The sequence below is a fragment of the Chiloscyllium plagiosum genome, unplaced genomic scaffold (assembly GCF_037043375.1).
Source record: "Chiloscyllium plagiosum isolate Xiang-an unplaced genomic scaffold, Cpla_swu_hap1 HiC_scaffold_10, whole genome shotgun sequence".
Lineage (NCBI taxonomy): Eukaryota > Metazoa > Chordata > Chondrichthyes > Orectolobiformes > Hemiscylliidae > Chiloscyllium > Chiloscyllium plagiosum.
The window spans coordinates 24,543,874-24,557,865 of record NW_028270148.1 but is presented as its reverse complement, the minus strand read 5'-3'; the positions used below and the strand labels follow the sequence as shown (position 1 = coordinate 24,557,865).

Sequence of the window (13,992 nt, the reverse complement as noted above, 5' to 3'; positions counted from 1 at the left end):
AAGAAGTGAACTTCACGTTCATCTCTTCCACTTTCTGCCACTTCCATTCTTTCTTCGCCGTTGCACCTCCTGATTTCGTTTTAACTTCGTATGCTGTTGCATGACTAAGCTCTTGTAAGCAGTTATTACATTTTTTCAGTGTGTCTTGTGATTCCTAGCATCATTTCAAACACAAGACACTCAATCAAAAAAATTGGTTTTCATGCTGCTGTTTTTGTTTAGCATTATCAAGACCCAGAAAGGGTGCATCATGACATGACTCTAGCCTTTTCACCCATTTAAACTTGGTTGATAAGTCAACTTAAACTGGATGAGGCATTGCTGTGGTGAATGCTTCAGGAAATAATTGCTTCTGTAATTTTGTTTAGTTCAAGTGCAGTATAATACCTGAAGATATTCTGTTTGATTGCAAGGACATGTTCTGTAAATGAACAGATGGAGCTTCTAGTAATCGCATGTGAGCCACATTATGAGCCTGACTGATGACTTGAAGTTGGTTCTGAGTGTAATTTTTAGTTCTCAGGATTGTTCATCAAATACTGTTCAATTGTTAAAATTGCACTTAATGCTACATGTTCCATCCCACGTTTACGTTCACTTTTTAATTGAACCAGTCTATTCAGCTACCTTTCCTCGATATGTTAATTGTCTATTGCAAGCTTACCATCATTGGTTAATATACACATTGAGATTCCCGTACAACTGTATGTATTATAATATTGGCTTTAATAGCAAACTTGTAAGTAGGGTTTGAATTGTTTCGTGGTTGTCAGCTTGACACAAAATGATATCAAGGTTGTTTTCTGGGATAATGACTTCCTTGATCAGACCATTACTTATGTTAGTTGCAGATATTACACAGGAAAAGACTTAATGCTGCCACCTTTACACCTGAAAAATACCCAGTTCACCAAAGATGGTGAGGCAGCACCTTTCAAATCAGTGATCACTTCCATTGAGAAGGACAAGGACAGCAGATCCATAGGAAACCATCACCTGCTACTGCATAAGCAACACAATTAATATTTTACATAAACTGAATTAGAATTAGGTTTTTATTGTCACATGTACTCAAGTACAGAAGTACAGTGAAAAGTTTAGTGTTGCCTCTCATGGTGCCATCTTAAGTACAAAGTACAAATCTTAGATACAAAAAGAGGAATAAAGAAGAAAAAATATTGTATTATCTTAGTCATTCATGGTATGTTAGAAATAAGACATAGTTAAAAGGATAAATAATACAATCAGATGAACATTACATTGCAGTAGGTCAGCACAGGACCTTCCACACGTGGTCTGACTGGCTTTGCATGCCATGTCAGACCCCTGTCTAACAATCATCCCCGCTGTATTCGAGGCCTCCAGTCTTGGCTTTAGCTCGCAGCTGCTCTGCTCCAAGCCTCCACTTCACTCTGGCTCTCTGCCATTCTACCCCAGACCTCCAGCCCATTCTTCCTCCAGGAGTCTGTAATTAAGTCAAAAGGATGCAATGCCTACCTCATAAATGAATAATGTGGGATATGAAGTTCAGTGCTGGGTCAGCACAAGAAGCCATAAGTATCAACAGCATGTCTATTGGCAGAATACTTCTTTACTCGATCATTCCAAGCATGAAAAAGGCAGAATATAATCTCCAGCATGAGATGTGATCCCACGATTGGACGGTACTTGCTTAATAATCCAATATTATAGAATATAAAAATTGGAAGTCATGTTACAGTTTTGTAGAATTTTAGTTGGGCCACATCTAGAATATTGTGTACAGTTTTGGTCACCACAGTACTAGAAAGATGTGAACTTTGGAGAGGATACAGAAAAGGTTTACTTGGATGTTGCCTTGTCTGGAGGGTACTGACTATGAGGAGCGATTGGACAAACTTATTTTGTTTTCACTTGACCATTGGAGGCCTGGTAGAAGTTTACAAAATTATCAGAGGCATGGATAGTCAGTTTTTTTTTCCCAGGGTAGAAATATCAGTTACAAGGGGACAGAGGTTTAAAGTAAAAGGGAAAGAGTATAAAGGAGATGAAAGACAAGGTTTTTTTTTTGCAGAGAGTGGTACATGCCTGGAAAGCGCTGCTCGAGGAGATGGTACAAGCTAGGTGGTAGCAAACTTTGAGACATCTTGTCAGATACATAAATAGGCAAAGTGTAGAGGCGTATGGGCCACATAGAGACAATAGAGTTTTGGTTTAGAAAGGTGTCATGTGTTAGTGTGGATTTGGTGGCCTGAAGGACCTGTTCCTGAGCTGTACCATTCTTTGTTCATCATACCAACAAACAACTCGAGATTTGGCTCATTTGTGTTGGTTGGACTTGTATGTATTTGTTAGCAGGGACTAGTTCTCGGCATGGAAAGAGAACATGTCCAGGCTGTACGCAGTTCTTGAATTAAAAAAAATTAAGGAGAAATCAATTCATGTTGCATTCTCATGATAAAACCTTGCCCTATTAGACCTGCTTACCAACCAAACTGTAATTTTTCCCATTAAATATTAATTGATGCTCCTTTCGTGGATAAGAGGGAGAGATGAGCCAAATTATTCTTACTATTTTTTTTATCTCATATAGAGGTAGTTATTAATTACTTCATTTACCGTTCCTTTTTTTAGAAAAGATGCTGTTTGTGACATTCATCTTAAAATGACACACAGCAAATTATTTAGGGTTGAAGCAAAGTAGGATTTATTACTGCTTTCAAAACCCAGTGGAATTGTTCACAACATACATTTACACACGCTTTAATCTAAGACAGGGAAAGGAAGGCGAGTTACAAATTACTTAAATCAAAGTTAAACAAATAAATTCACATGAAATAAGGAGTCGAGTGAGTCAATATTTAGTTGGCTGTGTGCAGAAAAACCATTCCACAGATGCAGTTGAATTGCTGGTGAAGGTGTAATAGTGTAAGTTGGGAATTTGTTTACATTGCAAGCATTGGTTTCTTTCCAGAAATCAGACTTTTGAGAGAGATTAAGATCAGAGGTGGGAGTTTTACTAAGCCTGCAGCTGCCTGCTTTTCTGTTGTTACAAGCAGATAGCAAAACAAAAGTAAAAGCAACATAATAGCAGCTATGAGAAGGAGCATGGTCAACACAGAACTGAGGGTGTTGTACGTAAATGCATGCAGTACATGAACCAAGGTAAATGAGTTTATAGCATAGATTGTAGATAGTCCATTTTGTTTGGTAGCATTCTTTCAGGGATAAATGTTGGCTTAGGCTCCAAGAGAAATTGCTGCATTTTTCTTTTAAATAATGTTTTGTCTAAATAATATCTTGTCCATCTACCTGAAAAGGCCAATAGGTTTTCTCTTAACATTGAATCCAACCTCCTCGGCAGCATGTTCCAGAAAACTGCCACCTTCTGTGTTTTTAAGAAAAAGCTTAACCTCGCACATCTCCTTTAAATTCTCCCCTTCCCTTAAGCCATAAATTTATGGCCCCTAGTATTTGATTTCATCTTGGGGGGGAGAAAAAGAGTCTGATTATCCACCGAAAGCCTACTTCTGTTCCTATTTCTTATGGTCATTATTGGTGCAACTTGTTCTCAATACTGACATGAAACTTACCCATAAAATGCTGGCTTAAAAGGAAGAGTGCTACCAATGAGCGATGCTTGAAAACGATGAGTTGGTTACAAGCCAGGGAATAATCCTTGTTGAAATAGTATAGTACATAGTATCATAATGACATAAAATCAAAGTATTCAAGGGGCCAATTAACTTACAGGTGCTTCTATTGCTTATGTTCTTTTTGTGTAAGAACCATTTCAGTTAAAGCCACCTTGAGTGTGATGTAGCTAATCCATTATGTTAATTTCCACCTAAAAATTTGAGTAAGATTGTAAAGGCATACACTTCTGGTAAGTGTGCAGTTGTTACACTGTCAGTTTATGGAAAAGCGCAGCAGGTCAGGCAGCATCCAAGGAATCGACGTTTCGGGCATAAGCCCTTCTTCAGGAATTAAGAAAGTGTGTCCAGCAGGCTAAAATAAAAGGTAGGGAGGAGGGACTTGGGGGAAGGGCGTTGGAAATGCGATAGATGGAAGGAGGTCAAGGTGAGGGTGATAGGCCGGAGTGGGGTGGGGGTGGAGAGATCAGGAAGAAGATTGCAGGTTAGGAAGGCGGTGCTGAGTTCGAGGGATTTGACTGAGACAAGGTGGGGGGAGGGGAAATGAGGAAACTGGAGAAATCTGAGTTCATCCCTTGTGGTTGGAGGGTTCCTAGGCGGAATATGAGGCGCTCTTCCTCCAACAATAATGTTGCTATGGTCTGACGATGGAGGAGTCCAAGGACCTGCATGTCCTTGGTGGAGTGGGAGGGGGAGTTGAAGTGTTGAGTCACGGGGTGGTTGGGTTGGTTGGTCCGGGTGTTCCAGAGGTGTTCTCTGAAACGTTCTGCAAGTAGGCGGCCTGTCTCCCCAATATAGAGGAGGCCACATCGGGTGCAGCGGATGCAATAGATGGTGTGTGGAGGTGCAGGTGAATTTGTGGCGGATATGGAAGTATCCCTTGGGGCCTTGGAGGGAAGTAAGGAGGGAGGTGTGGGCGCAAGTTTTGCATTTCTTGCGGTTGCAGGGGAAGGTGCCGGGAGTGGAGGTTGGGTTGGTGGGGGGTGTCACGGAGGGAGTGGTCTTTTCGGAACGCTGATAGGGGAGGGGAGGGAAATATATCCCTGGCGGTTGGGTCCGTTTGGAGGTGGCGGAAATGATGGCGGATGATACGCTGTACATGGAGGTGGTAGGTGAGGACAAGTGGGGTTCTGTCCTCGTGCCGGTTGGAGGGGCGCCTACTTGCGGAACGTTTCAGAGAACACCTCTGGGACACCCGGACCAACCAACCCAACCAATCCGTGGCTCAACACTTCAACTCCCCCTTCACCAAGGACATGCAGGTCCTTGGACGACTCCATCGCCAGACCATAGCAACACGACGGTTGGAGGAAGAGCACCTCATCTTCTGCCTGGGAACCCTCCAACCACAAGGGATGGATTCAGATTTCTCCAGTTTCCTCATTTCCCCTCCCCCCACCTTGTCTCAGTCAAATCCCTCGAACTCAGCACCGCCTTCCTAACCTGCAATCTTCTTCCTGACCTCTCCGCCCCCACCCCACACCGGCCTATCACCCTTACCTTGACCTCCTTCCACCTATCGCATTTCCAACGCCCTTCCCCCAAGTCCCTCCTCCCTACCTTTTATTTTAGCCTGCTGGACACACTTTCTTAATTCCTGAAGAAGGGCTAATGCCCGAAACGTCGATTCTCCTGTTCCTTGGATGCTGCCTGACCTGCTGCGCTTTTGCAGCAACACATTTTCAGCTCTGATCTCCAGCATCTGCAGTCCTCACTTTCTCCACACTGTCAGTTTATGCCCATTTATGTGTAAAGCAATTGTTAAGACATTGATATACATTCAATGAAGGAATTCTTGCCTCTCAGTGGGCAGATTTAATTCATACTCCATGGGTTTAGCTTATGAATAAAATTTGATACTCCAGGACTGTTCCGAGGCGATGCTGCAGACTCAGTTGAGTTGATGTCATAAGAGTGAGTTAGTTGAGGTACTAGAGGGTGAGCAACATTAGTCACTCTCACCTCCTCTCTCGAGTTCAGTTCTTTTGTCCATTTTTAGAAAAAGACTGTATGCAATGAGGTCAGGAGCTAAGTGGCCCAGGTGGAACCCAAACTGAGTATAAGTGAGAAGGTTCTTTCTTTGCAAGTGACTCTTAATAGCATTGGTTGTGACCCTTCCATCATTTTGATCAAGAGTAGGCTGATGAGGTGGTAATTAGCTAGGTTATGTTTGACCTTTTTATGGCCACGACATAACTGGCCGATCCTCCGCATTGTCAGGTGGGTCAGGTAGATGTCAGTGTTTGTAGGTGTACTGGAGCAGCTTGGCTAAGGCATGGCTAGTTCTGGACCACAGGTCTCCAGTACTATTGTTGGAATGTTGTCATGGCCATAGTCTTTTCAGGATTCAGTGTCTTCAAATGGCTTATAATTGGCCTCTTTAATACTACTTTTTACTTAGCAACAAATGAGTGATGATTCAGTGCTTAGTCAGGATGGTGGATCCTTTGGAGGCAAGATTGTAGCTGGTAGTCATGTACTGCTTCCTTTTTTCCTTTTAAGTAATAGAGGTTGTAGATTTAGGATTTGTATCCCCTGTCTCAGAATGAGAAAAATGTAATTAGAAATCAGAAATCCGTTTCAAAGTACAGTTCTTTAGAATATATTTCATTGATCCATTGTACGGACTTCGATTTACCCACCACCTCTGTTCCTTTCTTGAAAACTTTGGAAGGAAGGTAGAGATGGATCATCCATTTGGAAATTCTGTCTGAAGATACGTGCAAGTGCTTCAGTCTTGACTTTTGCACTGATGTTTGTGTCTCACTTTGCATTTGGTGATATTTGTAGAACTTTGTCCTCCTGTTGATTTTTTTTAATTGTCCATCGCCATTCGCACATGGGTGTGGCAAGATTGCAGAGCTCAGATTTGATATTTTGGTTGTGGATTATTTAGCTCTGTGTCTGTTGCATGTTGCTTCTGTTTTTGGTATGCAAATACTTCTATCTTGTAATTTTGCCACATTCGTGGCTTATTTTTAGGTGTGTCTGGTACTCCTCCTGGCGTGACCTCCAACAATGGTTCAATGAAGATTGCAGGTCTTTTAGCTAAATGATAATGGTAGTCAGACATATCGCTTGCCATGAGCTTATGGGTCGTGGTTGAATACAGTTCTGCTAATAATTTCCCACAGTGCTTCAGTGTTGCTCAGTTTTGAGTTGCTAGATCTGTTGAGTGTCTGGTAGTGTCATATAACATCTCTGATGGTTAGGTTGGTAAAGATCGGTCAAGTATGTCTTTCCCTCTTGTTAGTTCCCTATCACCTGCTATTAATAGCCTAACTGACTGGGCTGGCTATGTCCTAGTGATGCTACTGAGCCACTCTTGCTGATGGACATTTAAGTCCCCTATGTCTGTGCCCTTGCCACCCTCAGTGCTTTTTCCCAGCCAAGGGGAATTAATAGGTGTTAATCAGCACAACGTTTCTTTGGCCACACTTGATGTGATACCCATGAGTGTTTATGAGGTCTGGAGTCAATGTTATGTACTCTCATATTAACTCCCTTATGACCGTATATCACCGCACTACCAGTATCGATGTGTTTGTCCTGCTGGTGGAAAAACGATGCTGATATCTGGGGTTTTATAAGGTACAATTCTGAGAATATGTGTATTCACTAGTTTGTGGGACAAACCCCCAATTTTGCCACTAGTTTTTGATTCCAAATTTTATTGAATTTAAATTTCACCATTTGCCATGGTGATTCAAGCCCACGCATCCACGTCATTTTCCTGGGGTTCTGGATTAGTAATAAACTAAGCCACCACCTCCCCTCAGCCCTAATTCTTCAAGCTTTCTGATGTTAAAATATATTGTGGCAATGCCCTTTGAATTATTTGTTGATGTGCATTGCAGCCAAAACATAGTTTAGCAACAAAAAGTCCTTGATTACAATTATGTCCTTTTAGACAGCACTTCTTACAGCAGAAGTAAAACAGGCTACTTTTAAGTTTAACCTATGACAGTGCTCATAGATAACAAAGCACAGTTAAAATATTTTATCAAATAATATATTCATACAATTTCATAGAATCCCTACAACTTGGAAACAGGCCCGAAGTCCCCACCAAACCCTTCCCCATTACTCTACATTTAGCCCTAACACTATGGGCAATTTAGCATGGCTGATTCACCTAACCTGTACATTTTTGGATTGTGGGAGGAAACCGGAGCATCCGGAGAAGACCTACGCAGACATGGGGAGAATGTGCATACTCCACGTTGACACTCACTCAAGGCTGGAATTGAACCTGGGTCCTTGGCACTGTGAGGCAACAGTGCTAACCACTGAGTCACCATATATATTTTATAATGACATCCTTTGGTAATTTGTTTACTTTCCATTTTTGCTGTTTTATTTATGTGATTAAAACTGCTGCAAAAAGGAAAAGAGGAGGTGGATAAGTTAAGACTTGGGGAAATGTATTCTGGATCATTGTACTTGGAAACCGATGAGACATTTCTAATTATTTTTCATTCTGGGTCAGGGGGCTACAAATCCTAAATCACCTCTATCATCTAGAAGGAAGCAGGTACATGAGTACCAGCTACTATTTTGCCTGAGGCATCCACCATCCTGACTTAGAACTGTGTCACTCTCATGCGCTGCTAGGTCAAAAAGCTAAGCTCCCTAGCTAACAATACTTTAGCTGTACTTTCAGCTCACAGGTAACTGCCATCTTTATGGTCTGATCTATGTGTGACTCCAGACCCACAGCAATGCAGTTGACTCTTGACTGCCTTATGAGCAATTAGGGATGGGAAATAAATGCTGGCCTTCCAGTAATGCTGACATTCGATGAACAAATTTAAAAAAAAAATTTCAAGGACTGTATATATGGTAAATAGAAAACGGAGTCTGAATCAAGCATTTCCAAAGTCCAGGATGAAACATCAGATGCAGACTGATTTGCATTTTCCTCATCTTAGGATGCACTAGAATGGTATTCCACTTTCTACTACAATCCTGTGGCCTTCCTCCTGAGATGATTAATTCGTGTTAAGTTTAGTGCTGCATTCATTTGCACGACAAAAACTGGTTTTGGGATTAGTAAAACTTGCTTCACATGGACCTTTATTGCCTTAAATGAAGAAGATAAATTTTAACCCAATCGTGTAGATTGCATTTGAACCTAGTTTCCAGTGTCTGCCCATTCATTATCCAGTTACCTTGTTTCCATATTTTTTTTTTAAAGGACCAATGGACTGAACGGATAGGTAATGGCATCTGTATGTCAATGCCGTAATTGCTTTCTGTATTTGTAGCTTTTTGGTTGGAATGTGACTTGGTTATGTGCCAATAAATGTGAAGTACAGTGTGAGTTAACCCACTGAGTGGTGGTGACTGGTTTGACAGGATCTACTTATGTTAGAAACGTATGTGTAAACAAAAAACTTGTTGTTTGAAAGGGTGAGACACGGTAGTACACAAGAGGAAGCAAAAATTGGGCCAAAACAGTTTGTTTTTTCCTGAAGTAATCAATTTATACTTGTTAGAATAATTGTTTGTTCCGTGAGGGTGGGGAGAGGAACAACAGAGTAGGAGCACTTAATCGGCACAAATTCTCTGCCTGTTTAAAAGAACTACTGTGACTGCACTGCACAAAGCGTGTCAGCCAAGATGATTGTTATAGTATTTGATTGAAGACAGAAATGCTGCTTATTATTATCAAGAGTATGAGTATCTCTTTTGATTTTTAAAAAAAAGTATGGCTGAAGTAAATAACAGTATGATTGCTCCCTATTCCTGATTAGCTTGCCTAGTGGAACTGGATGGTGTAAGTTTCAGTTTCACATTGAGTCTCTCAATTCCATAACCATGTGGTTTTATGTATTGGATTTTGGAAAGAATACATATATAAAGATGCAACTATTGATTAACTTGCGAAGCAATGAGACTTTCAATTGGACTGTGTTGATGGTGATCCAGAGAATTCTGGGAATTGTCGATAGGCTTGATTGTATACCACCCTTAATGTTAAATAAGGTGTTATACTTGGAGAGCATTTTAGTAGTTGTGCTAATTCACATCAGAGTGATTGAAAGTGAAGTCTGCATTTCCCAAGAAATCTCCGTTTTGATAAAATTAGCAACAACTTGAATGTTTGTAAGTCTCTTGATAAAGTGCATAAATAAAAAGAATGAGCCATACTGCTTGTTTTGCCAAGTAGTCAGATCACAGCTGATGTTTACTTTGGAGGATGGGCACTCTGTAGCATGTGCTTCAAAGTCTTTCCACCCGCAACCGGGCACAAGTCAGGATGGAATAGTCCCCAGTTGCCTGCGTTAGTGCATCTCCGGTAACACTCAAGGTGCTCCATACCATCCAAGACAAAATGGCTCTACTCACCATCGTTAACATTTTCATTCAGTGTGGTGTGACTGCAGTATATTGCATCTCAAGGTATGCAACAACTTCCAAACCTGCACCCTCAATCACCCTGATGGATATGGGCAGCAGGTGAAAGGAATACCACCACTCCAAGGCTCATGTCATCCTGACTTGGAAACATGACGACTGTGTTCCATCTTTTGATGGGTTCAAATGCTGGAACTCCCTTCCAGTCAGCACTGTTGGCATATCTTCACAGACTAATGGTTCAAAATGCCAGTTCATCACCATCTTCTCAAGGGATAATGGAGAGGTGCAATAAATACTGGCTTATAGAACCCGCATGATGTGAATAAACAAATAAGAACTTCACTTGCTCACTGTCGCTCCGTATCCAATGAAAGCTGTAGGTAGCAAACAGCCATTTATTCATTAAAATAAGCAAGATACTGTGGGCACTAGAAATCTGAAATAAAAACTGAAAATTCTTAGATAACTTTGATCAGGCATCGTCTGTGATGGTCTTAATGAAGAACCTCTGAAAGATCATTGAATTGAAACATGAATATCAACATACTGTATATGTTGTTTGGGTGAAATAAAAATTTCAAGCTTGTATTTGCAGCCTTTTCAGGCAGACATTTTCAGATTTCAGCTAACTAATTTGAATAATACTTTGCAATCAACGACTCTAACCCATTATAACTCTTAATTGTAAGATTATTTCAGTATTTTCTTCAAACAAAAAGCAGATAATGAAACTATCCTCCATTTTATAATTTTGAGGAGCTTGAATTTAGGTCACCTGTCAATCTTAACTCGCTGGAATACAAATTTCATGCTATTGGTTCTCATGAATCGATATTTGAATTGACAGTGTTCTGATAAACCTACACTGTTGTCTTCTCCTTTAAGGTCAGTATATTTTCTATGAAGTTTGGTGCCCCAGCATAGAATGCAGCTTTCCAGATGGATCCGACTTCCCAACCAGTGAAATTTATACTTTTACTCCTAATGTCCTCATAAGGTTTTTTTCTCTTGTAGCTACCCAATCCTGACAAGCTACTTGTGTATCTTTGTCTCTCCAACATGGAGTGAATGTAGTTAAAATCTGGTACAGTAAACTTCTGCCTGTCCCCATTTTTGACTGACCATGTAATTGAAAAGAAGAACTCTGTGGAAGTGTGCACTGGTGCAGCGCTGAGTTCATGCACCTCTTGAGAGTGCAGTTAAAATCCAAATTAGTCCATTCACACGGTAAAAACAAATATTATATGCAGCTTTATATAGAATTGTCTAAAGACTAAGCCTGTTTTATGTTTGCCTAATTAGCCAGCTATTCAGATGATAAATTCAGTATCAGTGTATGCGTATCTCTATTTAGTCTGCTTTGATATAACATTTTCATTTTAAGGGTAGGAATTTTGACTTTGGTCATGTGGATAACAACATGTTTGTGGGGATGTTGACACTTATTGTTTTGCTTTTGTTTTGTTCCTGTTGGTGCGTGGATAGATTGATCACGTGTTAATTGGTGAAAATGTTCTGAACCATTGTTTAGCAAACCTCATTTTCTTAAAGAAGCTCTGTTGAAGAAAATATAAACAACTTTGTTCTTGGGATGTAGCACTGGTTTTGAAGTGAGCTTTGCATACTTTTTTGTGATAGCAAAGCATGAATGCTTGAGACGAGACTAAAGTGAAAAATATTCAAAGTGCCAAATGGGCAATGCCACTTTGCCCTTTACTGAAATTTGTGCCATTATGAATGTCACCAAGTTAATTTTGTTGGTTTCATGTGACATTAAAAAGTGGCCATGCAAATTAGACATGGCCATGACTATTGTTTTGGACAAGGCCAGACCCCCTCAAAACATTTCAAGAAAGTAGCCCGGATGCTAACTTTGCTAGTTGTTTTAAGCAAGTTTAATGCAGACATTCCAGGAGTGATGTAGCTGGTTAAACCCCTTAATTTTAAACAAAAGAGAATATATTTACGAGATTACTGAATGAAACACAAAGCGGAGAGAATATTGAAAACTTAACCTATCTGAAAACTCAGCAGATCATCCCAACTTAATGATGCTGTTCCAAATACTTGCAGCAATCCCCATAAACATTCCATGGCACAAAAGATAAAATCAAGCACAGGGTCTTAAAGGAAAGTTGTCAGAGAGAGAGTACCTGCATGGACCTGCTTCTTTTGGCAGTTTCATAACTGCCTGACTGCTTTCAGTGAATAGCCAGTCTGCCAAAGAAAAACCAGAGAAGTGCTGAGCTGGGAGAACTCGCCACTCTCCTTTCATTGTACGTGTTTTTTTAAAATCTTAAAAGCCTTTTCCCCGAGGCAGTATCTATTAGCTATAATCAAACTGGCCCTAAACCCGATCAAAACCCAGACTTTTTGAAATCGGTGTTTTTATGATCTCCTGGAAAAAAAAACCAAGGACAACATAACTTTGTTGAAGGAGCAGCATCATCGCATTATTAGACCTGACAACATCAGCACTGTAGTATAGAAACCTATCATCCTACTTGGCTAATTGCTCCAGCAAAATGGAGATGGATATCTACTCAGAGGTATATGCTCTATTGTGGGGTTATCAACAATAAGTGTGGGCATGCCATTATCTCTTGCATCATCTCCTATACCAACAACTGTTCCAAATGGTCAAAACCTTCAACAATTTGAGTTCCACAATAACTAATTTGTCTCCTACTTTGCCTCTTTGCATCTTTTTGTTTTATTGTAATTCAAGGACCCATTTCTTTACAATTCTTGTCAACATCGAAACATCTTGAAAATCCTGTGTGAAAATGCTTCTAGTTTTGCTTCATGCAAAATAGATATTGCACTCAATTAGCATTTTTGTCAGATTTGTACAAATTAACTGTTTGCAAATGGTGCTATATTCGTTTGAAAAATTGTCCTTATGCAATATATCCTCAATTGGAGGATGGCAGTGGTTGGCTTAAGCAGTTACAGGTCGTTCTGCTATAATGTGACAGTTGCAATCCTCTGTAACCCCGCGCAATAGAACAGCGTGCTGTACAAGATCGCGATAGGAAATTGCTGTATTTGTTCAATAGAAAGTTCACATTATCCAAACAGCATTCACAATTCTTCAAACGTGCGAGAGCTAATTAATTTTAATGAAATGAGTGTTATACCAGAACAACCTGTAAATGGAATTAATGGCCTTTTCATGTATGTTGGTCCTTGAGACCAATCTGAGCATTTGTCTGCAGCATCTACTAAGCAGAGGTCGTGGATCGGTAACTGTTAAAGTTTTACTGTTACATTTATCGTGGAAGTATCAGTTCATAGAAATTGAATTAATTTTGTCTTTTTTTTTCAGCCAAACCAGGTGGTCAGGTGAGGTGTCAGTACTTTGCAGCAGTGGATAAAGTTGTCTTTGTGGATGACTATGCAGTTGGATGTAGAAAAGATTTGAATGGTATCTTGCTGCTTGATACAGCACTACAGACCCCTGTCTCGAAGCAAGATGATGTGGTTCAGCTTGAATTGCCAGTTACAGAGGTAAGAACATTTTCTGCACCTTGGTGTGATCTTGTTTTCTGGAGATAGGTCATGTCAAAGATGTATTTTCTCTTTCCTTTTGTCATCTTTGTAACCTAAACGAAAATGTGCCTGGTAAGAGTGAAGGAGGTTAAATTCTTATTATGTGGCTGATCAACATTCATGTTTGTGTAGGAGTTAGCTAATCAGCCTCACTTTGAGCAGTTTAGGGTTTTGGCTCTTAAGTTCAAGTCTCACCTGTTCCAGAGGTGTGTACTGTCTGAACATGTTGATGGAAAATATCTGTTATTTTGCTGAAAGCCACAGCCTTTCTGCTGCATATTAGGACTGATATTCTGGCATTGGTCAGCCAGTGTGGTCTGGGGGTCTTGTTCTACCAGTCATTGATTTCCTTGTGGTGAAGCAGACTTTCTGCAATGACATCCTATTCTGCAAAAACTTGAACTGGGCTAGTTAAAGTGAATCGAAATTAAATAATAGCACGTTT

The 13,992-nt window shown here is 40.3% G+C and overlaps 1 protein-coding gene across 5 annotated transcripts in view; it reads left to right on the top strand.

The window, feature by feature from the left end:
* Positions 1 to 13,992, top strand: part of birc6 (baculoviral IAP repeat containing 6) — a 256,819-nt gene that overhangs the window by 16,055 nt on the left and 226,772 nt on the right. For all 5 annotated transcript variants that reach the window (XM_043695518.2, XM_043695521.2, XM_043695519.2 and 2 more), the window contains exon 2: positions 13,324 to 13,505. In XM_043695518.2, coding sequence (XP_043551453.2) covers positions 13,324 to 13,505 — 182 coding nt within the window. The remainder of the gene's footprint in view (positions 1 to 13,323; positions 13,506 to 13,992) is intronic.